The sequence below is a fragment of the Vipera ursinii genome (genome assembly GCF_947247035.1).
Source record: "Vipera ursinii genome assembly, chromosome: 1".
NCBI lineage: Eukaryota > Metazoa > Chordata > Lepidosauria > Squamata > Viperidae > Vipera > Vipera ursinii.
The window spans coordinates 217805334-217831106 of NC_139512.1; the positions used below are offsets into that span (position 1 = coordinate 217805334).

At 40.4% G+C, this 25773-nt stretch overlaps 1 protein-coding gene across 1 annotated transcript in view; it reads right to left on the bottom strand.

Annotated features, from left to right (window-relative positions):
• The window catches only part of TAF1B (TATA-box binding protein associated factor, RNA polymerase I subunit B), a 45950-nt gene that overhangs the window by 14132 nt on the left and 6045 nt on the right, over nt 1–25773 (bottom strand). The window contains exons 5-8 of the mRNA XM_083349562.1: nt 23677–23775; nt 20083–20206; nt 14553–14706; nt 13910–14009 (exon numbers count right to left, since the gene is read on the bottom strand). Coding sequence (XP_083205688.1) covers nt 13910–14009; nt 14553–14706; nt 20083–20206; nt 23677–23775 — 477 coding nt within the window. The remainder of the gene's footprint in view (nt 1–13909; nt 14010–14552; nt 14707–20082; nt 20207–23676; nt 23776–25773) is intronic.

Consider the following 25773-nt stretch of genomic DNA (forward strand, 5'->3'; position numbering starts at 1 on the left):
ATTTTTTTCAACCCTAAACAATAATGAAGGATATGAAGATTCATCAGCATGTTGAAACAAATTGTCTAAGGAAGATGAAGTCTTTTTTAATAAGAAAATATGGTCATTTTCATGACTATAAGCGTTTCTAGGCTCAGGCAAAGCTGAAAGTAGTCTATTGCTTTAAGTGGCAATTCCTAGAGTAAAAGCAAAACCAACTAAGTGGCAATACTTGGAGTAAAAGTGACACCACTTTGCTATAGGAAACCAAAATTGCCACCAAATTAATTTGTGTATATTGCAGGGAAGGGTATAATCTCATTTCAGCTATATTCCACCATTGGTGGAATGAGACACTGCACATGAAAAATGGTCATTCACAGGACCAATCTGATCTCACAGAAATTCAATGGGAGAGTCTATAGCAAACCCAAAAGACCCCCATCCACACACACTTACCACTTATATTCAGAAATATAATTTCTTACATTCAGTTTGTCTTAATGTGAGAGAATTTAATGTGAGAGAACTATGGTACAAGAAATTTCTGAGGTTTTTCTTTTATAGGCAGTTAAAATATACTTTAAAGAAATAACTCTAGAACAAAATTTCAGAAAAACCTACAATCTGTCACTAAAATAATTAAACAGTAATTCACTAACGGTTTTAAAGAAATATTTAATATAATTTTTAGGTGCTAAATAATTCTATCAGAATAAAGCCATTCATTTAAAGAAAGCCAAATAAAAGCCAAATAAAATACCTTAACTACAAAAAATATTTAAACATTTGATGTTGAATTTAATTACGGCAGCAAGACTTAGTAGGGCAATATTGGAAGAAGGAAGAACTGCCGACTATAGAATAATGGACTCTAAAAGTTTCCAACCTGGCGTAAATGGCAAAGATTTCGGCGTATTTGAAGGACCATTCGCAACAGAGATATATTGTGGAGTGGAAAAAATGGATTGATTACATCCAGAATAAATATGGGACTAAAAAGTTTCATTTAGCATCTGAATAAGTATTGATGTGATATTTATATTGCTTGTAGTCATTTTACAAGAGTTAAAGTGCGATAGACTTAATAACTCATTGTTGTTAGCATATGGTAGATTATGATTGTTTCTACTTTTATACCTTGTATTTAGCTCTGGGAAGTCGGGGAGGGGGGAAGGGGAGGGAGGGAGGGATGGGCCGGGTTGGGAAGGGGTGGGTGGGTTGGGAGGTTTTGTTTTGTTAAAGATAAAATGTATTGAAAAACTTTTCAATAAAAAAAATATTTAAACATATACCAAGTCCTATATATTATTTTTTTAAAAAACCTGGGATATGCAGGAAATGGCGAGGACCACCATGTTCACCCCACCCAAGGCTACTTAAATTCTTTTTCTGTCACATCCACAATATTGACGTTTTCACTGTATTATCAAAAATTAGTGACATTTATAAAGTGAATACAGACTCCACAGAGACAGGAGGCTTAATCTAAGCAAATCTGAGCTTTTTGTCAACAATATAATTTTCCTCAGCTAGTTAGCTAGTCTTTCCCTTCAAAAACAACACAAGCAGTTTGGCCATCCAGCAGGGTAATGAAATACAGTAAGACCGTTCAGGCAAAGAAAGCATTTATACAAATTTGGAATGTGCCAAATATCTGCACACTAAGATGAAGATCAAAACAGAAGAACTTTAAAAACCAGCACTAACATTTAGAGCAGGGGTCTTCAAACTCGGCCCTTTTATGACTCATGGACTTCAACTCCCAGCATTCCTCAGCCAGCTATGCTGGCTGAGGAATTCTGGGAGTTGAAGTCCATGAGTCATAAAAGGGCCGAGTTTGAAGACCCCTGATTTAGAGCAACATATAACAAATTGATTAGCCCTATCACAAGCATGGAAGTGTGGTCTAGTAGTACATGTGTTGGACTAGAAACTGGAAGAGCCAAGTTCTAGTCCATCTTCAAACAAGAAAAAATCACCTGATGACTCTAAACCAATCGCAGGCCCACCTTCCTCATAGGGTTGTGGGGAGAAAAAAAACACACTGCATTTAGGTGTGAATATTTTAAAAAATACCAAAATACTACTGAATCATATAAAACCAGACACATCACTAGAAGCCAATCATAAGATTACACCTGATTTATTTTGGCCACGTCATGCATGCAAATTCATGGGGGAATAAATGATGCTAGGTAATAGAGGTACAAGAAGGGGCAAACAAAGAACACGCTGGCTTGATAACATCAAAACTGATACAAAGATGAACATGCAACAGCTGAAAGAAGCTGCACCTGACAGGCTAGCATGGAAAGTGCTTGCCTATAAAGACGCCAAAGAGTGCATGGTTAAAACAACAACAAACTAATTAACAAACAAAAGGTGAACAGTAATTGTACCACTTCAGTACAGGCAAAGAGATTATGTGTCATTGTTTTTGACTCTTAGCAATCACACAGATTTTCTCCACAACAATCTAGGCTTAATCCTTTCTTTCAGATCTCCCAACAGCGCACTCATCGCCACCTTGCTCCTGGTCACTCTCTTCTCTTTCCTTCCACCTTTCCCAGCATTAAACCCTTCTCCAGGGAGCTAGGACTTTGCAATCATGTGTCCCAAGTTGGGCAATTTGTCATTTGTGCTGCAAACTCTGCATTGTTTTGTTTGATGATCCACCGCTTTGTTTTCTTACCGGCCATATTGTCAGGAGTCTTTTCCAATACTCAAGTTTAAAGGCGTCAATACTCTTCCTATCCGACTTCCTCAAAGTCTAATTTGCATTTCCAATAGAGTGTCACAGGGAAAATCATGGCTGCATGATTTTGATCTTTGTAAATATGAACACATCACAACACTTGAGTAGCTTTTTGAAGACCTTCATGGTTGCTCTACCAAATGCTAATCTGCAGTATATTTCTGGACTCCTTGTTCCTTTACTATTGGATGATTGGTCCTAAAAGCCAGAAACTACCCAAGGAACTTCCATAACTTCAACTGACAATTCTAAGGCTGGCTGTTCTATCTGTACTCATTAGTTCTGTATATTTTAATCCCACTTTTTCCCCACTGTGCCCTTTGACTTTTAGTACTGGGGCTTCCAGAGCCTTTGTATTTTCCCGCTATTGGTGTGATGTCACCAGCATAGCGCAAGTTATTGATGTTTCCTCTGCCAAAGAGTTTCACAGACATAATAAATACTTTTTAATTAAGTCTAGGTGTGAGTCTTGAAAACTCTATTTTGTCTGTACTGCTCAAATAGTTCTGGTTGCACAGCAAGTCCAGAGACTGATTTTCTTTTGTAAGACTTAACACTTAGATACTATGAGAAATGCTGCATTGTTGGGTCCTCTTAAGATCATCCCACGCAGTATGGATGTTTCCACCTTATAGGATCTGATCATTTATAGCTCTACTATGTCTTTCTATGTCTATATTTCACCCACTAAATAAAATTTGTTCTAAGTATATGAAGAAGCAACATTTCCAGGCTTCTCTTCAAAAGTAAACCAATCTTCATTGCGAGCAGTAAAACAATTCCAATTTTCAGACTTTTCAAGTAACCCTTGGCTACGTGTATCAACGTCATGGAACTAACTCATAAGCTGGGAGGAGATTTCTATAGATATGCATTATTTCCATTTCCAGCTCCTCTAGTGAGCAGAATATTGAGGATTGTGTGTTTTAGCTTACGTGGTAATAACTTCTCTTTTTTAAGATATACTATAGTACTATGGGAGAATGCCAGGGTCCTGGCTCAAAGAAACGTATTCTATTTCCTTGTGCCTTCAACCAATGTTTATTTTTTTTCTTACAGAAACACCACTTTAGAAGTGTTATTTGTCCCCTATGAATGTTTCTTTGTTTTTATTCTTTGTGTCTCTGAATCAGTGTTGACTCGTGGCAACTGCCTGCACTAATGCTTATAGTTCCCTTGGCAAGATTTTAGAAGTAGATTGCTATTGCCTCCTTCCTGGGACTGGGAGAAAGTGACTGCCCAAGATCACTCAGCTGGCTTTGTGCCCAAGGCAGGACTAGAATTCCCAGTTTCTAAACTGGTGCCTTAATCACTACACCAAACTGGCTCTTGGATATGTTTATTATTATAGTACTGGAAAACTGCATATACAGAAGGCTGTGATGCAATGGCTTTAAGTGCAGTCAGCTGACAATTATGCAAAAGTGCACTGATAATATCATCAATGATTATACTAGATATAACACTTATACCTAAAACAAATGACTTTGTGACTCAATACTTTGCAAACTCACTGTAAAATATAGATCAGATTAAAATTCCCTTCCTGATTATTCCTTTGTTATGCATTTCATTTTAGTCTTATTTTGCTGTACCTCATGAACCTGGTGAAATAGAATGCAGCTTGTACTGAATGAACTATGTAACATCTAAAGTCAGAAGTGCTCAAATGATACACTGCTGTTTTATAATTAAGATATATTGGTCTTTTTTTTAAAAAAAAAAACCTTTTCTTTACAACTCTTCATTTAGTGTCAATGTCTTCTATGGCTGCAATCTTATTTGTTTAGTTGGCAGTAAAAATGTATTAATATTCCTATGTTTTATATGGAAATATGTCATTTTTCCTCATTACGTTCAATCCCAGAATGGTTAACCAAATAATATTTTAATTTCTCTCTAATATGGATATTTTTGAAGGTTTTCTTTGAACTGACATATTGATGAAGGTTTTTTAATTATTTCTCTTGGGATAAGCTGAAGTGGATCCTTACATTTCCATGCCCTATTCATGTGTCATTTTTTTCCATGTTAAAAAACGGCTTTGCAGTTTTGCACGGGGAGCCCGAAGGAAGATGCAGCCATGGGGGCTGGTTAGTGCACTGAGATCTGACCTTTTGCTTTTTAAATTCTTATTAATTAATGGTTTCATGATTGCCTCCTTCTAGGAATTAATTTTAATTCCAACATTTAATTTTAGATAGACTTTTAAATACGGTATGTTTAAATACATTAAATACATTTTTATTAATTCATTATAAATGAAATTCATCACCAGATTCCTATAAGGGAACTAGAAAAATATTATTTAGCTGATAGGCCAGTGCTATGCTCATAAACTATAAAAGTGCAGAAGCAACATGATAGGAAAAATTAGGAACTGCCATGAGGAGCTACGGCATTTTGGCATCCTCACCTTAGGACAATTGGCCTGCAGTTCTACTGCGCCCAGAGAAAAACGGGAAAATGAAAACCAGCCTACCAAAAGAGAGTTCTATTATTCTCATCAGTTGTTGCAATAGATTAGAAAAACTTCCAGCCTTAAACAAAAATAACTATCATTATTCATTCTCAATGAATGATCTGGATATCTATTTACAGGGCTGAAGTTCTCCATTCTAAAATAACAGCCTCATTACTGCAGCCATTTTAATCTTACTCCTACAGCAAACACTCTTCTGCAGGATCTCACCTCCAAGAATATACAGTATGTGCTGCTTCTCCACAATTCTGGAAGCAAAGCTGCACAGCTACATGAAGAGGAATGAAGGCCCAGAATCCATCAGAAACTGAGGCAAAGGAAATCTTGGGAGAAGGAGGCAGGAGGAGAAATAGCAAAAGCAAATAAGCAGACAACGATAAGTTATGTTTTATTCTGACGTTATAAGCATGAAAGAAAGAAAGCAAACCACTTCACCAAAGATTTTTGTCTTGTTCTACCTATGCCTGTTTTCACATGGCAGTCAAAAGCAGTAGGCCTTATTAAAGCTACTGGTGCAAAGAAAGGCTCTAATTTACCTGATGGTTTAGGACAGCAATTTTTTTTATGTGTTCCTTTTCAAAAGGTATAATCATATCAGTAAAGATATTTACTATGAATATTTAAGCTCTTCTAAAAACGTTTTAAACTGATATCCAATAACAGTGACAGCAATAGCACTTAGACCAGGCATGTCAAACTCGCAACGTCACGTGACATCACGCGACTTTTTCCCCATTGCCGGCAATGGGGGAGGCGCGGTTTCGTAGTGACGCAGCCGGTCTGTGGGCCGGCAGTTTGACATGCCTGACTTAGACTTATATACCGCTTCGCAGTGTTTTACAACCCTCTCTAAGCAGACATCAAAGTCCAAGGGGAAAAAAAGCACTAAATATGGGAAGAGGAAAAAGAACGCTGTTGCTCACAAGGTAGTCAAATCCTGCAAATTCTGGCTACTGTGAGAATGAGGCCGCAAATATTGTCCACCACAACTGAATTCCTCCAATATCAGTAACGTTAATTTTAATCTCAACTCTAATTCACCCTACTTTTATCCTTTATGGTTAATCTGATGAATTATGGGGGATTGTCTGTGTATTTTATGAATACAGGTTGGTATGAGATAGTTAATAAACCTTATACTAGCTTCCTATCTCCTTTTCTTCCCTGGCAAGCATTTGGAATAGGAGAATAGAATTCTCTCACATCATTTTTATATATTTTAACATTTATTGTTGAGGTATACGTAGATTAAAGTGGTCCTTCAGTAACCTACTATACCCCAAGCCATAGAAGGCTTTATAGATCTGAACCAACACTTTGGCGTTGTACTTAAAACCAGGAGACAGCCACATTTTTTTAGGAATTCCTTAAAGCTACAATATCCCCTTTTTCCATTTATCGGCATAGTTATTACACAGGTAATCCTCAATTTACGGTCACAATTTAGCCCAAAATTTCTGTTGTCAACTAAATATTAAGTGATTTCCACCACCACCACACACAGTTTATGACCTTTCTTGCCACAGTTGTCAAGCGAATCGCTGCAGCTGTTAAGTTAGTAACACGGTTGTTAAGTGAACCTGCCTTCCCCATTGACTTTGCTTGTAAGAAGGTTGGAAAACTGGATCACGTGACCCCTAGGGCACCGCGACCCACCATAAATATGAGTCCGTTGCCGAACTTCTGAATTTTGATCATGTGACCATGGGGATACTGCAATGGTTGTTAAGTGTGAAAAATCACTTTTTTTTCCACTGCTGTTGTAACTTTGAATGGACACTAAATGAACTTTTGTAAGTCGAGGACTATCTCTAGTTTAAAAGCAATCCCCAGGTCAACACAATGCTATCAGGAAGGGATGTGTGGAACACAACACATGAATGCAGGTTTCAAACAAATGAAGAGTTTGCACCTTGCCATTCCTAGGTTGTATTCCTCTCACCCCCAAAACAAGCAAAAAACCCCAAACAAACAAAAAAAAGGAGTGGGGGAAACTGTGCAGAAACAGAAATGAGCTTTATGACACCACCTTCAGTCCTTAGAAAAACTGCAATACAGCCAGTCAGAGATACTTTTGGTATGTATACATTTTTTCATGTCATACAATTTAATCTGGTCAAACAGGTTTGGCAGTTATTTGCAAGGCTTCACAAATGTTAGCAATGACAGTGGAAGAAGAGAAATGAGCAGATGTAATTATTGCAAAAGTACCCCATCATGCTACCTACAATGTACTTTGAGAAAAAAGAACCCAACAATGCTGTATCATTCAGTGTAAGAACAGCATTTAGTAATCTTACATTGTATTAAAACTAATTATGCCTTTGTTTTAAATGATAAAAAGGCTGAACAAAAAACATTAATATTGCCTCACCATATGTCAATATGATTAGTGATACTTTCAAAATACCTTACAAGGAATACTGACAATCCTGAAATAATTTTGATTGACTTATTTATTTGTTATATGTCGTCTCTCTATAGTTTGCTTTTATCTTCCTTCTTCCTAAAAGCCAATGCTACTTACAACGACTACCAAAACAAACCACAGTAATATGCTATTGGCAGGGAAGTTAGTGGGACTGTGAATATTTTTTTTAAAAAAGACTACCTGCCTGAAATGTTGCATCCATTTTGATTCATCTGCTGGCAGAACAAAACACACTGGCAGAACCAATCTTTTTTCCCTATATAACCTAACATCCAAAGATGATTCCTCCCATTCTTTTTTATATTTGATGAAAGAAATATGTATACAAACACAGACAAGAATAAACTGATGACGATTTTTTATAAAATTTGTATCACAGTTTGGCTCAATTGCTGTAGATTTTTCACCTTTCAATTTGATTATTTTAAAACCGCTAAATGCAGAGTAGGTATGAATTATTTAAGAAATACAGAGCAAGTAAAGAAAGGGAAGGGCCTTACCTTCTAAGACTTATGAGGCACGTGCTCATATGATGTAACAACTTAGGATGTGCCTTGGATTATTAAAGAACAACTGAGGGTAGAAAAGAAACAATTATGTGGGCGAAACACCTACTGCTTAACTTGGAGAACTGCTTAATATCCTGAACTGCTCCAAGGAATAAGCAATATACAGTCTGAAGAATTACAGAAGTAGCTCAGAGACAATGGAAAACTTCCAAAATTTTCTCAATGTCACAAATTACCAAGCCTGGTGATACCAGTGAAATGCAACTCTCTTGAGAGGAAGGGAGAAGAAGAAAAACAAGCGAGAGAAGGTGACAGTGGGAGAAACAAACATAATTCATATAGATCCAAGGCTTATGGAGGGAAGCAGCATTTGGAAGAGAAAAAAAATGTTGAATTTAAAAGCAATTCAGTTATGTTGGGCAGGTGAATTTTGATGGCTAAGTCTCACCCCACTTTTAACCCATTCTTATTTTAAGCTGGAACAGATGTTACATTCTAATCAGTACGGTTCATCAATCATGGAAGGTATCAAAGGACTATCAGGGCCCAATTCACACTATGGAAATACAAGCGCTCTACTTTAGTCACATTCTGTCTCTCACATGCTAAACTACTTGACTGCATTTCAATTCTGCAATCCAAATCACAGAGCCACTTAAGCAATCCGCACCATTAGGAAAGAAATGATGTACAGAGGCATCGGTTCATGCCATGCAACAAATGTGAAATCACCCCCACAACTACATATGAATTCTAGTGAGAAGAGGAAACATGTAATTCCACATGGCTGTTTAGAGTAGCAGCCACTGTCTACTGCTATTGACAAGCTTTGATTACAGTGGTTTAACTAGCAAATACACTGGGAAGCCTATAAAGCCAGAAACGTTTAAGGCAATAATGCAGCGTCTCTCCTTCAGAGGCACAAAGATGGATATTAAAGGACACACATCTCAAGTCAACCCATTTTCCTTCTCTATTAGGCAATGCTTCAACAGGTAAGGACAAGCCAGAGTTTCTGTTACACAACAGCAGATTCCAATGATAAACCTGATTAAAATAAATGTCAGAAGGGAACTTCCTCCTCAGCTCTTTTTAAAGAGCCTCACCCTTGCTTACTGTCATTTTTGAAGTTGTTTCAAGAGAGAGAAAATGAAATGCTACCTGCCCACCTTCTGATTTCATGATTATAAATATTAGAAGATAAAGGGTCTTTCCTTTCATTCCTGGGTTATATTTCTGAAATACAACAACAGAGGTTTTGAAAACACATATGAACAAAAAGTGCTTCATCTTCAGAAATATTAATTGGATCAATGAGAAAGTTATTAGACAGCATGAAAGGAGAAAAGAAAAAAAATCTGATGATTTGACTTGCTAGCTCATAAAGGCATCACAAGAAAATAGCACTGGCCAAAATGAAGACAGCCTCAAAAAAAAAGCATTATCATCTCATTAAAATGAGCACAAAATAGCCTGTTAGACAGAAATATAAACATTTAAAATAACAAACACCTACATCCGGAACTTCCTGTTTATTATCTCTATATAGCCACTGAGATGGAAATCATGCTCTATTGACCAACTTGGTAAATGCTATTGACTTGCAAAAATCTCAGGTAGATGCTGACAAATTGGACTCTAATGTGGGCCTATGATCTGACCATTTTTATAGCCCACCAAAATCAAAAGACTCTAGATCAGGGGTAGGCAACCTTGGCTCTTTTATTTATTTTATTTTATTTTTTTTAATTCCATTTATATCCCGCCCTTCTCCGAAGACTCAGGGCGGCTTACAAGCTTAGCAGTAGCCTTCATTCTATGTATATGCCTGCTTATTAGGGCTTTCCCACACACCCCAAGCGGCATTATTACAAAGTCAGCTTATTGCCCCCAACAATCTGGGTCCTCATTTTACCTACCTCGGAAGGATGGAAGGCTGAGTCAACCTTGAGCCTGGTGAGATGCGAACCTGCACTAATTGCAGGCAGCTGGTGTTACTTAAGGAGGCATTAGCCCACTGCTCCACCAAGGCTTTTATGACTCGTGGACTTCAACTCCCAGAATTCCTGAGCCAGCATGGCTCAGCTTGGAAACCTCTCCCTTTCTCCTCAGCATGGCTGGCTCAGGAATTCTGGGAGTTGAAGTCCACGAGTCATAAAAGAGCCAAGGTTGCCTATCCCTGATCTAGATGGTTTACCACACATTAAGAATTACACATTAAAAAGTAAAAAAAATCAATACACACTCACACACACACCGCCAGGGGTCTACATCAAGTTTGAGGTTCCAGTGGAATGTCAAATACTATGGGAAAAGCAGCTTAATGAATCTTTAGAGCTACGGAGTGCCAATGCTGGAGCTTGCCCCTGAAATAGTGTACTATCTTATCCATGTCGAGTCACTTCTGGTGAGATAGGCAAGCATATAAATTTGATAAACGAACAAACTTTAGATGGGGAGGGTCTTGACCACTCTTTCCAAGATTCAATTCTGGAAGAGATGAAATAGGTTGTGCAAGAGTCGACTTTTTTTGGGGGGGGGGCTATTTTCTTATACTTTTCAAACAATTCTTTTTCTCAGAATTCAGCTCTAGAAGTGAGCATAAGGATCTGTGACACAAAATGATTCTGACAGACAGGGAAAAAGAATGTTAGGTTGAGGGAGTTATACAATTCTTATAAAAATTAAATAAATGAGATGGCGCTTTACTGGAAGAATAAGCCAAGAAATGTGGATGGAAACTAGATATAGTCTGCACAGGGTCAGCTAATTACTTTATTGGAGGATTGATGGGCAGAGTGTTGTACATATAGTCCTTGTTAAGCAACTGCCTCGTTTAGCAACCATTTGCAGTTATGAAGATGAAAATGAAACTGGCCAATCTTTGCATTTACGAACTTCAGAAGTCTATACAAGTAGCCCTCAACTTACAACCCCAACTGGGACCAGAAAATTCATCATTAAGCAGTGTGGTCATTAAATGAGGCATTACATTCTACAACCTTTTTTGTAGCAGTCATTATACAAGACATCACATGATCATGATTTGCAACCTTCCCTGTTGGCTTCCCCATTGACTTTGCTTGTTGAAAACTGGCTGGGAAAGTTGCAAATGGTGATCATGTAACCCCAGGATGCTGCGTCATAATCACATGATTGTGAGGACGCTGCAACAGTCATAAGTGTGAAGAGTAAGTCATTTTTTTCAGTACTGACGTAACTTCAGACAATTGCTAAATGAATGGTTGTAAGTTGAGGACTACCTGTAGAGCAAAGCTGGAGTAAGACCACGAGTTCAGCAGCAATTTCATTTAATGACTGCTTTGCTTAATGACTTGAGTTGCCAGGCTCAACTGAATAAAGGACTACCTGTAGTTTTACAAAAACCACTCGTTTTAATAAACCAACTTCTTGTATGCACCATGGCAAGAACACTTAGCAATAGCACTTAGACTTATATACCACTTCATAGTGCTTTATAGCAGTCTCTAAGCAGTTTACAAATGTCAGCATATTGCCCCCAAAAATCTAGGTTGTCATTTTCCGAACCTCAGAAGCATGGAAGGCTGAGTTAATCTTGAGCCAGTCAGGATTGAACTCCTGGCAGTCGGCAGAGTTAACCTGCAGTACTGCATTCTAACCACTGTGCCATCTTTGCTTTGTTGGCTTTTGTTGGTTAGTCATACAGTTTTGCAAGTGGAATAGCCCTTGGATGCTGGATCCAAGTTGGTGTAACAGCTCCAGAACAAGGAGATATTGTTGAGATTGCTCATGTTATTCTGGACATCCACTCATGAGTAGACCACAGAAACAGTTTTTACAGCTGGCTTGAGTGGGGTGACTGAGTTACACCCATTTCCAAGTTACAAATTGCAAAGTAGCCTTTACGGATACTAGGCTTGACCATAATCACTTTTTTGGATTATTTTCTGCATTATTTGCATTTTGCAATTTAAGTTCCTTCAGCTTGGCAAGGTTCTATTGGATTCATTGGATGAGTTTCCTTCGCCTTAAAAGATGATGATGCAAATTTGATTTTGAGGCAGAGATTTCACAATAAGTCTTCTTTTGTGGTGAAATTTCATCTCCTTCCTTGTTTTTAGTATATAAATTACAACACGTACTGATTTATATATACCTGACTCAACAGCAGCAACTGCGAGAAGGATCTAGGAGTCCTAGTAGGCAAAATCATCTAAATATGAGCCAGCAGTGTGCTGCAGCCACCAAGAAAGCCAATGTAATCCTAGGCTTTATTAACACAGGGATAGAATCAATATCAAGTGTGAGTACCACTTTACAATGTCCTGGAAAGACCATACTTGGAATATGGCATCCAATTTTGGTTATCACAATATAAAAAAGATGTTGAGACTCTGGAAAGAGTGCAGAGAAGAGCAACAAAGGTGATTAGGGGGCTGGAGGCTAAAACATATGAAGAACAATTGCAGGATATGTCTAGTCTAGTGAAAAGAAGGCCTAGGGCAGACATGATAGCAGTATTCCAGTATTTGAAGGGCTGCTACAAAGATGAGGCGGGTCAATCTATTTTCCAAAGTACCAGAGGGCAGGACAAGAAACAAAGGATGGAAACCAGTCAAGGAGAGAAAAAACCTAGAACTAAGGATAAATTTCTTGACAGTGAGAACAATTAACCAGTGGAATGGCTTCGCTTCAGAAGTTGTGGGTGCTCCATCACTGGAGGTTTTTAAGAAGAGACTGGACGGCCATTTGTCGGAATGGTATAGGGTTTCCTGCTAGAGTAGGGGGTTGGATTAGAAGATCTACAAGGTCCTTCCAACTCTGTTATTCTGTTATATAACCAGTATAAACTTCAGTAATAGTTGGATAGATAAAAAACTAATACAAATAACGCACATAGAACAATGAAAGATTATTGTTATTTAACAAAACTGCATGACCAGTAAAAATACCTGCTGAACCACATGTACTAGCTGCAGGTACTCCTCGAGTTATAACCGTAACCGAACATGACAATTACAGTCATAAGTTGCGATAGTTGTAAAGCGGGTCATCAAATGACCAGATCAAATTTTATTACCTTTTTTGTGGCAGTCGTAAAACGAATGTCATGATCATTAACCTTTGTTTGCTGTAGGCCGTTTTTTTGCCAGAAAGCAGAAGTAAACGCCAGCCTCTGGCAAAACTATCACAAATTGTGGTCATGTGACTGTGGGGCACTGCAAATGGCTATAAATATATCCCAGCTGCCAAGTACCCTAATAACAATAGCACTCAGACTTATATAGCGCTTCATAGTGTTTTCCAGCCCTCTCTAAGTGGTTTACGGAGTCACCATATTGCCCCCCCAAAATCTGGGCCCTTATTTTACCGACCTTAGAAGGCTGAGTCAACCTTGAGCCTGGCAGTTGGCAAAGGCAGCCTGCAATACTGCATTCTAACCACTGTGTCACCAGGGCTCTTTACCTAACCCAGGGATAGGCAACCTCAGCTCTTTTATGACTCATGGACTTCAACTCCCAGAATTCCTGAGTTGAATTCTGAGAGTTGAAGTCCATGAGTCATAAAAGAGCCGAGGTTGCCTACCCCTGACCTAACCTGTTAAAAAGACAACTATGCAACACTTGTAATTCAATCTCAAACCAGCTATTTTAACCTATGAAACACATACCCCCCCCCGTGTACTCTGAAATGCTGTCTAGAAATTGAATCTGAAATGCAGTAGAGTCCTAAAAATATTCATAATTCTACATATCAGTAATAGTCACCTGCACATGAAAGATCTTAAAGTCAGATCCATACATCTTCATCTCTTCTGGGAAATCTTTAAAAGCATTCAAGTAAGGAATGTGACCATCCATTGCCAACCTGGGTTAAGGAGAGTAAAGTAAAATCAATACACGTGAGTTATAAACTTTTTACAGATGTGCTCATTTCTGACATCTCTAAGCCATGCTAAATATTATATTAAAGTGTCTTAATTTATCAGTGTTAGTCTTTCTGGCTGCATTCTATTAGCTAAGATAACTCTACATGCCAGTATAGACATGTTTTATGCAGCATGGACTGGACCGTTTGGAGAGAGACCAATGCAGAAATGTGAATTAGTTAACAGTACTTGTTGAATGACCCCTTTTCAAAAACAAATTAAGACACATTTGTACTGTTTTGGGTTTGCAATTAATGACCGGTACTACATCTTTTAATTAGTTCAAACTATTTTATTTGAACTAATCAATGGATATTTTAAATATGTACAGTAAATCTACTAATTCACAGCTGAATAAAAAGTGACATGTTTTACTCAGTGCAACTAATGATAACCTTTTTCTACCAGATGCATTACACCGTAAATTCAATGTAGAAGTAGGATTATAACTCAAATATTTTATTAGACATAATTTTTATTACCTTAAAAGATCAGATAACGTAATGGATTCTCTCAGCCATAGTAATGCCAGAGAACAGAAAGCCAGAGTCATCGGCATGGACAAGCTCAGATCCCCTTTCTTTTTCCTCCGTAAATATGAACCACCATCCACTGATCCAGACCAGCCAGACTTTGCTACAAAAAGAGTTCCGTAAGGTAAAGAAAGTTAACATTTCTACCGTGGATCCAGACTGAAAAAAAGCTGCAGAAATAATAAGCCACGCCTGTTTTAAAAGGAGAACATTAGCACCCCTCCACTGGTTTAATTTTTCAGCCTAACAAGAAGGATAGCAAAAGGGGCATACATAATCTTTAAAGATTAACACAAATAATTAAGCCTACATGGCTTCACTTGAAGTACAGCTCACACTGAACTATACAGTTTAATTGGTTAAAAGTAAGGAATAGAAGTATTTATTCTTCAAAAATAAAAATAGCTACAACTACAAAAAATCAATTAATATACATAAAACAAAGGAAATATTTCATCAATGAAATATGAGCATTCAACTGCAAGATCTGTAGGAGGAAAAGCAGTAATTCTTTCTTGTGTCTGCACCCACAGTATAAAAGGCACTTATGTCCGCAGGAGGCCACCGTTCCTCAGATAGTCGGGTGTGAATCTCTCTTATTGAGGTTTGGTCCTAGGGCGCAGTTGGGCTTGCTGCTCGCGTACCTTTCGCCTAGTCGCGTAGCAGCAGCCCTGCCTGAGCTTCTCGATATCCTCTCAGGGCTGGTGATTGAGTTTCCTAAACTAATGGTTTTGGGAGACTTCAATCTACCATCCCTGGGAGGAGTATCTGAGTTAGCTCGGGAGTTCATGGCTTCCATGACGGCCATGGACCTGACGCAGGTAATTCATGGACCAACCCATGAGGGAGGCCACACCCTTGACTTGGTTTTCTTATCTGGTCGGTGGTTAGATGATCTTGGTGGGGGCTCCCCAATTGTTATGCCCCTGTCATGGACCGATCATCATCTCCTGCGGCTGGTCTTCCATTTTGCCACTCCCCACCGTGGGGTTGTTGAGCCAACTAGATGGTTCCGCCCCAGGCGCTTAATGGACCCTGAGAGGTTTCAGGCAGCGCTGGGGGCCCCACCTGCCTCCCCAGCTCACAGCTCGGCAGATGCCTTAGTGGAGGCCTGGGAAAGGACGGCCACGGAGGCACTTGACCGAGTTGTACCCTTGCGGCCCCTGACCCGGCGCAGATCCCAATGGGCTCCATGGTTTTCCGCGGAGCTCCGGGAGATGAAGCGTCGGAGACGGGGCCTAGAGAGCGTCTGGAGGTCCACCCGATCTGAATCCGACCGATTGCGACTAAGAACCCATATTAGGTCTTATCTCGCTGCGATGAGGGTAGCGAGATCTAACTATTTCGCTGCCCTCATCGCGTCCGCAGATAATCGCCCGGCCGCCCTGTTTAGGGTGACCTGCTCCCTCCTCAACCAGGAGGTTAGTGGGGATCCCTTGCAGGGGCGTGCCGAGGAATTTAGTCAACATCTGTCGGACAAAATCGCTCGGATTCGGTTTGGACTCCGACTGGGCAGTATTGGACGATCAGGACACGAGTGATCTTGTCGATGTCATCTGGGAGGAGTTCGATCCTGTGACTCCGGAGGAAGTGGACAGGATCATGGGGAGGCTGAGCTCCACCACATGTTTATTGGACCCGTGCCCTTCCTGGCTGGTTTATGCAGCCCGGGAGGGGACACGAGGCTGGTTCCAGGCGGTTATAGCTGCTTCTTTGAGTGAGGGCAGTTTTCCCGCCGCCTTGAAGGAGGCGGTGGTGAGACCTCTCCTCAAGAAGCCTACCTTGGATCCGGCTGTTTTGAATAACTTTCGTCCGGTCTCCAACCTTCGCTTCCTTGCGAAGGTTGTTGAGAGTGTGGTGGCGCACCAGCTCCCTCTGGTCCTGGATGAAGCGGATTATCTAGACCCGTACCAATCGGGCTTCAGGCCTGGGTACAGCACGGAGACGGCATTGGTCGCGCTGGTGAATGATCTCTGGAGGGCTCGGGACAGAGGATACTCCTCTGTTCTAGTACTATTAGACCTCTCAGCGGCTTTCGATACCATCGACCATGGTATCTTGCTGCGGCGTCTCAGGGGATTGGGAGTGGGAGGCACGGTTCTTCAGTGGTTCTCCTCCTATCTCCTGGGACGTTCGCAGTCGGTGTTGACGGGGGGGCAGAGGTCGACCGCGAGGCCTCTCGCTTGTGGAGTCCCTCAGGGGTCGGTCCTCTCGCCCCTTCTGTTCAACATCTACATGAAACCGCTGGGTGAGATCATTCGTGGTTTTGGAGTTGGGTATCATCAGTATGCTGATGATACCCAACTTTTCATTTTGACCCCAAACCACCCCAGTGATGCCCTCGACGTGATGTCCCGGTGCCTGGAGGCGGTCCGGGTCTGGATGGGGAGGAACAGGCTTCGTCTCAACCCCGACAAGACGGAGTGGCTGTGCGTACCGGCATCCCGGGATATTCAGGATATCCCACCCCTCATTATGGGGGGTGAGTCATTACCTCCTGTAGATAGGGCTCGCAACTTGGGAGTCCTCCTAGATTCACAGCTCTCTTTAGAAGACCATATTGTAGCTGTAACTAGGGGGGCGTTCGCCCAGGTTCGCCAGTTGCAGCCCTATCTAGACCGGGATGCCTTGCGCACGGTCACTCATGCGCTCGTGACCTCTCGTCTTGATTACTGCAACGCTCTCTACATGGGGCTACCCTTGAAGACCACTCGGAGGCTCCAGCTGGCACAGAATGCAGCCGCGAGAGTTGTGTCGGGGGTCTCCCGATACTCCCGTGTTACACCTTTGCTCCGCGAGCTGCATTGGTTGCCAGTTGTCTTCCGGGTGAGGTTCAAGGTGTTGGTAATGACCTACAAAGCCCTACATGGCATGGGTCCAGAATACCTTGGGGAGCACCTGCAGCCGGCGTCAACTTCCCTCCGCCCAGTACGCTCCCACAGAGAGGGCCTCCTCAGGGTGCCGCCGGTCAAAGAATGCCGACTGGTGGCCCCCAGGGGGAGAGCGTTCTCTGTGGGTGCACCGGATTTATGGAACCATCTTCCGGTAGAGCTCCGGATGGCGCCCGACCTCCGCTCCTTCCGGCGCAACCTTAAAACCCATCTCTTTAAGGAAGCGGGCCTGGCCTGATGGGACGGGGTGGGTTTGTTATTATGACTTTAATTTTAAATTTGTACTATGGGCATTGTTTAATCATGTTTTAATAATTTTAACTTTTGTATTTGTCTTTTACGTATTGCCCTGTTAACCGCCCTGAGTCTCTTGAGAGAAGGGCGGTATATAAATTAAATAAATAATAATAATAATAATAATAAAATTAGCATCTGTTCCACCTTAGAAACTTTTATTTGAAATTGCACAGAGATCTATTGGACAAGACACGAATCACATGAATAATGTATCAAAATTATACCTACCCACAAATTTTATAATAAATATATGGATTATAACACACACACACAAACACACACACACACACACACACACACACACGTTATAATCCATATATTTATTATAAAAGCTGTGGACAGGTATATATATATCAGTCTTGAGAAGGAAGTGCTACCCTATCCAAGACCAGAAATAATTGAATTTTAGTTCAAAACATCTGGAAGGTATCCTAGTGCCTAACTCAGCAAGTTAGCTATTAAGACTCATGATTTTTTTAATGTATACATTTAACCTCTACCGTAAATAGTTTGAACATACATTGTATGTTTTTTATAGCATATATTTTAATCACACTGAGAGCCATTGCAATTTAGTAGTTAATAAGACTAAGCATGGAGAGATCCAAGTTCTAGTCCATCTTCAACCATGGAATCAGTGCAAAGTAACGGTACAGTGCAAAGTAACGGTAAAAAAAACAGGAGGAGGTAACATTATACCGTATACTTTTGAATGAAAGGCTGAACACAAATATAACAAATTAAGAGCTAGCAATATCTTACCAGAAACATATTACAAAATCTAAATGGGACTATTGTATCGTTTCCCATCTTTTCCAAAATCTAGCAATGAAGATTGGAAGCTATTCAGATTTCTTATTGATATTTTATTTTCAATGTATGTATTTAATTAAATCCATTAATAGCAGCACTTCACCACACTGTATCACACTGCCTTTACTATCTCTGTTTAAAGACAAAGTCCCTTTGTTTAGACTGAATATAGTTACTAAGAAAATATTCTCTAGATCATGCTTCTAAAAACCTAGAAGGAACCATAAGAATTGTTTGGGGTATGATGCATATGTGACTCATAAAAGAAAAACTATGAAGCTCAGTTAATCTTTTCAATGATCTGTTTTGTCATTTTTTTTACATATAGGCTGGTATGTCTTAAAAATACTGCTAATATTCATTCTATCACTAACTTCAGATTAAGTCCAAAATGCAATTCTTTGTGCTCTGTTAACATCGTGTTAAAAACATCAAGCTAGCAGCCTTTCATTTTATTTGTTCTAGATTATACAAAACAGATTAGACAGTCAGCACTAAATCTAATTCAACATACCGTATATCTCGACAACCCACAAATTTAATATGCTTCCCAATAATCTCTACATACATGCATCAAACGGAAAATTTCAACTCACCAGTTTTGTTAACAGTTAAATAAACATTTTTAAACCCCAGGATCCCATAATACCTAACCGGTAGAGAAATCCTTCAACCACAAGCATGATACTAGAAAGATGAAACTCTCAGGTTTGAGGATTCAGATTTAATTTTCCCTGCACTATATTTACCCAAATAGATTTACTTTGAGACCTAGATTCTTATTTATTCCACATACACAGTCAAACGAAAGATTACATAGTGTTGATGGTCTTCCAGATTATTTTGTTAGAAACTTCTACAGTAATAATAAGACGGTTTCCATATATTCTTATACTGTCTGCTAATCCTATTGGACAGCCTGCATAATTTACCACTGCATATTAAATGAACCTTGGGGGGGGGGAAAGCACACATTTTGGGGCAGCTGGTGGAAGTGTCATAGATTACACCTTCAGGTGGCAGCATGACCTATAAAACCTATGATTCAATCTTCTCCCTGGTATTTGCTTTAGCACTAGATGAGCCATAAAACTGACTTGTCCAAGCAGTACTCACAGTGCCTTCCAAATGGGTTGGAATACATCTTCCTTCATCTCTAGATAGATTGACCATACTTTGAATTGTATACCTAAATCTACCGAGAGAGTTCTAAATGGGAAATACTGCTCAGGAAGACTTCCTTGGGGTCTTCTGCAGTGTACAGGAATTTTGAGTATGGCAATCAATAAATTGTTTCTGTATAATTTGTTTGGGTTCCTCCCCGCCGCCCAGCCTTGCATTATTCTAAGGCTTAAAGACCACGTTTTCTATAGTTTTTCTACATAGACATGAAGATTGTATGCTTACGTCTCTGAAGTAATCTAGCAGAAATATATTTTCATATCTCAAAGAACTAAACAAAATATATTTGCCCTTACCTGATGCTTTACTAATAGAAGAAGCAGCGCCAGTGCTAAATTCTGATATCGCATCTATATCACTTGTTGAACAGGTCAAGCTAATCAGGCTAGTCGTTTCAACTTCTGTTTCAGTGTCTGTGTGCTGTTTAAAAACAGTTGAATTAAGACTCTAATCCGGAATTCAAGGGCATTCTTTCTTCTTTATTAAACCACGCCTTATTTTTTTTTAAAAAAAAACACCAGTTAAGTTTAATTTGCTGAGCAAAATATCAAACAGAACACATTTTTAGAAAGGGAGCATTTTGCCCAGTTAATGCAAAACGATTTCCATAAAAACTAGAACTGTCAATGACTTTCTTACAAGATACAAGTAGAAACAAAACAAAAAGTATAAAAATGTATTACCATGTTTCCCCGAAAATAAGACTTGGTCTTTTTTCTTTTTTTTGACTCCAAGAGGCTCCAGGTCACTTTTTGGGGTGTGTGTGTGTCTTTTTCATGGTCTCACCTTGCAGCAGCGGCATTGACAACCCTGCCCAGCCAGCCCACTTCTTCTGGGGCCGAAGGAAATGCCTCTGCAGCTAAGAATGGAGCTCCAGATTGACATGCGCGGCACCCCCCCTCCCGGCCTGCATTTCACCATTAGAGGCCTTCCAGAAAGGCCTCTGTAACTGAGAACTGAGCTACAGATTGAATCTGCAACTCGCTTCTCGGCTGCAAAGGCCTTTCTGGACGGCCTCTGATGACAAAATACAGGCTGGGGGTAATCCAGATCTTGATTCTCGACTGCAGAGGCATTTCCTGATGGCAAAATGTAGGCTGGTGAGCACTGCAGAAGTGGACTGGTGAGGCAGGTGTCAGTTCATGGGAGATCTGGCTGCAATGATAAATGGGTGTGGGGCGCGTGGGGCAGCTCCACCCCCCCAGCTTGATTTTTAGGTGTGTGCCTCGCCCTAAAACTAGGGCTTATTTTTGGGGTAGGGCTTATAGTAGGCCCACCCCCAAAAATCAAGCTAGGGCTTATTTTTCGGGTAGGGCTTACTTTTGGAGAAACATAGTGTCAACAATTTAAGCAAAACTATGTATTAGAAAAACTAAAGAGATTGAAATAACACCGATACAAAAAAAATGGAATAAACATTTTATACATAGAAAATGTAAATCAGCTGTAGATAATTCAAGACACTTTTACACTTATACCAACTGATTCATAGTAGGTGTAAGAGTAAAAAAAGACATTGTTTTCTTTGAGTTATTAAGCTCACGTCAATATAGGTAGTTCTTGCTTAACATACCTAATTGGGACCAGCAACTCTGTCACTAAGCAAAGCGGTCACTAAGTGGGAAACCATTGTGCATTTGATGGAAGGAGACAAGACTAGTCACTTTCACATCTTCTGCATTTATTTGCCTCCTAACTCCTCTCCACTTTTGGAATGCTCTAGTGCAGACATGTCAAACACAAGGCCCGGGGCCCGGATGCGGCCCGCGAAGTGGTTTCATGTGGCCCGCGAAGCCACCCTGGAAACAGTGAGGGAACGGCCCCCACTGCCTTGGCCCTGGCCCAGAGACCCTCCTTCTGCCAGAGACCCTCAGATCTGTCCCACTCCTGCCCAGGCCCCCATAGGCACCCTTGATGCGAACAATGTAGAGCTGGCCATGCCCACCCAGTAGGCCATACGCACTCTAGCCACGCCCACCCAGTAGGCCACGCCCACCCAGGCCATACCCACCCGGCCCCCTGAGGGCAACCGCAATGCTGATGCGGCCCTCAATGAAATTGAGTTTGACACCCCTGCTCTAGTGCCAGTCTTGTACACATTAAAAACAACGCAATCATGCCACAGCCTGGGGTTAGAAGCCATTGCCATGCTACACAAATAGCTTCTTACTCTTTTGAAACACCTTGGTCTCCGATCTCTCTGCTCTGGATAGCAGCAAGAGGAAAAAAAGGAAGTGATTTCTCTCCTTTGCCTGACTTTCTCACTGCCAGCCTGATTTTCATGTGTAGAAGAAACATCTTACTCTCTAGAAATGTCTTTCTCTCTTCTCCAAATTCTGTACTCTGGGTTTGTGTGTGTGTCAGGCAAAACAGAGATTGACTAGAGAAATGGCTCTACCTCCCCTTACAGAACAGAGAGATTAGAGACAAAAGGATTTCAAGACAGTACTGAAAGCTGTTTGCACAGCATGCCTATGGCTCCCAGTCCCAGGCTGCTGGCTGAATTGCACTGCTTTTGAGAAGAGCAAACAACTTACTTTTATGCAATTCCTTTCTCCAATCTTGCTGCTTTGAAAGGAGAAAAGAAAGAAAGAAACAAGGAGCAGGCACGGGACATTATGTACTGACTGTAAGGGTGATCATGTGATTGAAAGATTCTGAAGATCGTAAATTTCAGCAATGTCATAGCATCGAACAGCGGCCGAATGAATAGTCTGTAAGCAAGGATTGTAATCTCATGCAGTCACATTTACATATAATTTATGCTTGAATTACTGAATTACAATAAGAGCACGTATGCTCTTTCACAGTGGTACTCTTCCCATCTATAGGTAGTCCTTGACTTATAATCAGTTATTGTAACAAGCACCGGCAGTCATAATACCTGTTTTACAATCCATAAAGCACTCCCAGGTGCCGTAAAACACTGTGTTGCCTTCCCCCAATCACATGACTGCATTTCAGGTGTCTGCATTTACAACTGGTTGCCAAATGCCCTGTGATCATGTGATTGCTATTTGCAAAATTCTCTGCTGGCTTCCCCAGAAAGTCAGTGTTAAAAAGTCAGCATGGGAAGGGGGCTGAGACACACAAGTCTTAGAGTGTGTACATTACAGAGTGTAGATGGGGAGTTCTGTGAGTGAGCACATGCTACAAAGCATCAGTCCTCCTCAGGAGAAAAAGCCATGGAAGCAATTTACAGCCCTGACCTGTGATTTTCCCTGCCAACTTCCCATTGGTTTTGTTTGTGGGAAGCTGGCAAAGGTAACAATTGGAAATCATTGTTAAGTGTGAGTTGGGTCCAAGCACCTGGATCACAATCATGTGAACACGAGTGTGTTGGAACATCTAGAACTTTGAGGACATGTGTCGTGGCAATTTCAGTTGCTGAACAAGTGGTAATTAACTAAGAACTATCTTTACCTTTCATCAAAGTAGCAATATATTTAAAAAGCAAAAGCAAGCAGCAGCAAGCACTGTGGAATCTTAAAGGATGATAAACTATGTGACAAGGTAAATTTTCATGGACTTAATTACATCAGAGGATGTACACAAAAGGTTGTGGTTTAATACCTATTAATACTTAGAAATCACACGCATTGCTGTTTTTATTACATTGAACTAACAGCCACTTTCTGGAAACACATAATAACTATTATTCAGCAAGACTTAGGAAAATGTTCTGAAGACCAGAATATTTAAGAATGGTTAAAATGACTATAAAATTAGCTCATTTTGCCAAAGATAGCAGCAAAGATACATTTTCAAGGAACTGCAAGGAAAGTGTTATTTGTAATTTAAGCTTTGGGTGTAATATGTTTATATAAGTGCTATATAACTGTGTAAGTGTAAATAAGGTAGTTATTATTTCTCTTGAATGATATACTTACAGATAAAATATCACAAGTAACATCACCGAGGGGCTTCTCACTATAAGCCTGTTTGCTCTTGTGAAGATATCGTCTCCAAAAATTATACAGAACTTCATCCTGATAAGAACCAGCACATTATTTATTAATATTAGTACACAGGAGGCTTTCTCATTCATCCATTTTGATGAGGTTATCTATATTGTCCCCTTCATGGATTACTGCCTTGTCGTGGCGAAGGGGCTTGCATAATTCAATGAAGCTATGAGCTATGCCGTGCAGGGCCACCCAAGAGGGAAAGTTCATAGCAGAGAGTTCTGACAAAACGTGATCCACTGGAGAAGGAAATGGCAACCCACTCCAGTATCTTTGCCATGAAAACCCTATGGACAGTTCCAAAAGGCAAAATGATATGACGCTGGAAGATGAGCCCCTCAGGTCGGAAGGCATCCAATATGCTACTGGGGAAGAGCAGAGGGCTAGTACTAGTAGTGCCAGAAAGAATGAAGCGACTGGGCCAAAGCCGAAAGGACGCTCAGCTGTGGATGTGTCTGGTGGTGAAAGGAAAGTCCGATGCTGTAAAGATTTTTTATCCATAGGAACCTGGAATGTAAGATCCATGAATCAAGGAAAGCTGGACATGGATACCTAAGATGTCGATGTTCAGTCTTGTCATCTCTTGTTTGACCACGTCCAGCTTGCCTTGATTCATGGATCTTACATTCCATGATGGTCATAGCAAACACTCTTTTCCAACAACCCAAGAGACGGCTCTACACATGGACATCACCAGACGGTCAACACAAAAATCAGATTGACTATATGCTGCACAGCCAAAGATGGAGAAGCTCTATACAGTCAGTAAAAACAAGACCAGGAGCTGACTGTGGCTTAGACCATGAGCTTCTCATTGCAAAGTTTAGGCTTAAACTGAAGAAAGTAGGGAAAAGCACTAGGCCACTCAAGTATGACTTAAATCATATCCCTGTTGAATATACAGTAGAGGTGACAAATAGATTTAAGGAATTAGATCTGATAGACAGAAAGCCTGAAGAACTATGGACAGAGGTTCGCAACACTGTACAACAGGTAGCAACCAAAACCATCCCAAAGAAAAAGAAATGCAAGAAAGCAAAATGGTTGTCCGAGGAAGCTTTGCAAATAGCTGAGGAAAGGAGGGAAGCGAAAGGCAAGGGAGAAAAAGAAAGATACGCCCAATTGAATGCAGAATTCCAGAGAATAGCTAGAAGAGATAAGAATGCCTTCTTAAATGAACAGTGCAAAGAAATAGAAGAAAACAATAGAATAGGGAGGACCAGAGATCTTTTCAAGAAAATTGGAGAGATGAAGGGAACGTTTCATGCAAAAATGGGCATAATAAAGGACCAAAATGGCAGGGACCTAACAGAGGCAGAAGAGATTAAGAAGAGGTGGCAAAATTACACAGAAGAACTATACAAGAATGAGCTTAACGTCCCTGATAACCATGATAAGGTGGTCACTGGCCTCGAGCCAGACATCCTAGAATATGAAGTGAAGTGGGCCTTAGAAAAGCTGAGCAACAACAAAGCTAGTGGAGGTGACAGTATTCCAGCTGAGCTATTCAAAATCTTAAAAGACGATGCAGTAAAACTGCTACTCTCAATTTGCCAGCAAATTTGGAAAACTCAACAGTGGCCACAGGATTGGAAAAGATCAGTTTACATTCCAATTCCAAAGAAAGGCAGTACCAAAGAATGTTCAAACTATTGCACCATTGCACTCATTTCACATGCTACTAGTTGTGCTTAAAATCCTACAAGCTAGACTCCAGCAGTATGTGGATCGAGAACTTCCAAAAGTACAGGCAGGATTTCGAAGAGGCAGAGGAACATACGCTGGATCATGGAGAAAGCTAGAGTTCCAGAAAAACATTTACTCCTGCTTCATTGAAAATGCTAAAGCCTTTGATTGTGTGGATAATAACAAACTGTGGCAAGTTCTTAAAGAGATGGGAGTACCAGACCATCTTATTTGTCTCTTGAGAAACCTATATGTTGGCCAAGAAGCAACAGTGAAAACTGGACACGGAACCACTGATTGGTTCAAAAGTGGGAAAGGAGTCCGGCAAGGCTGTAT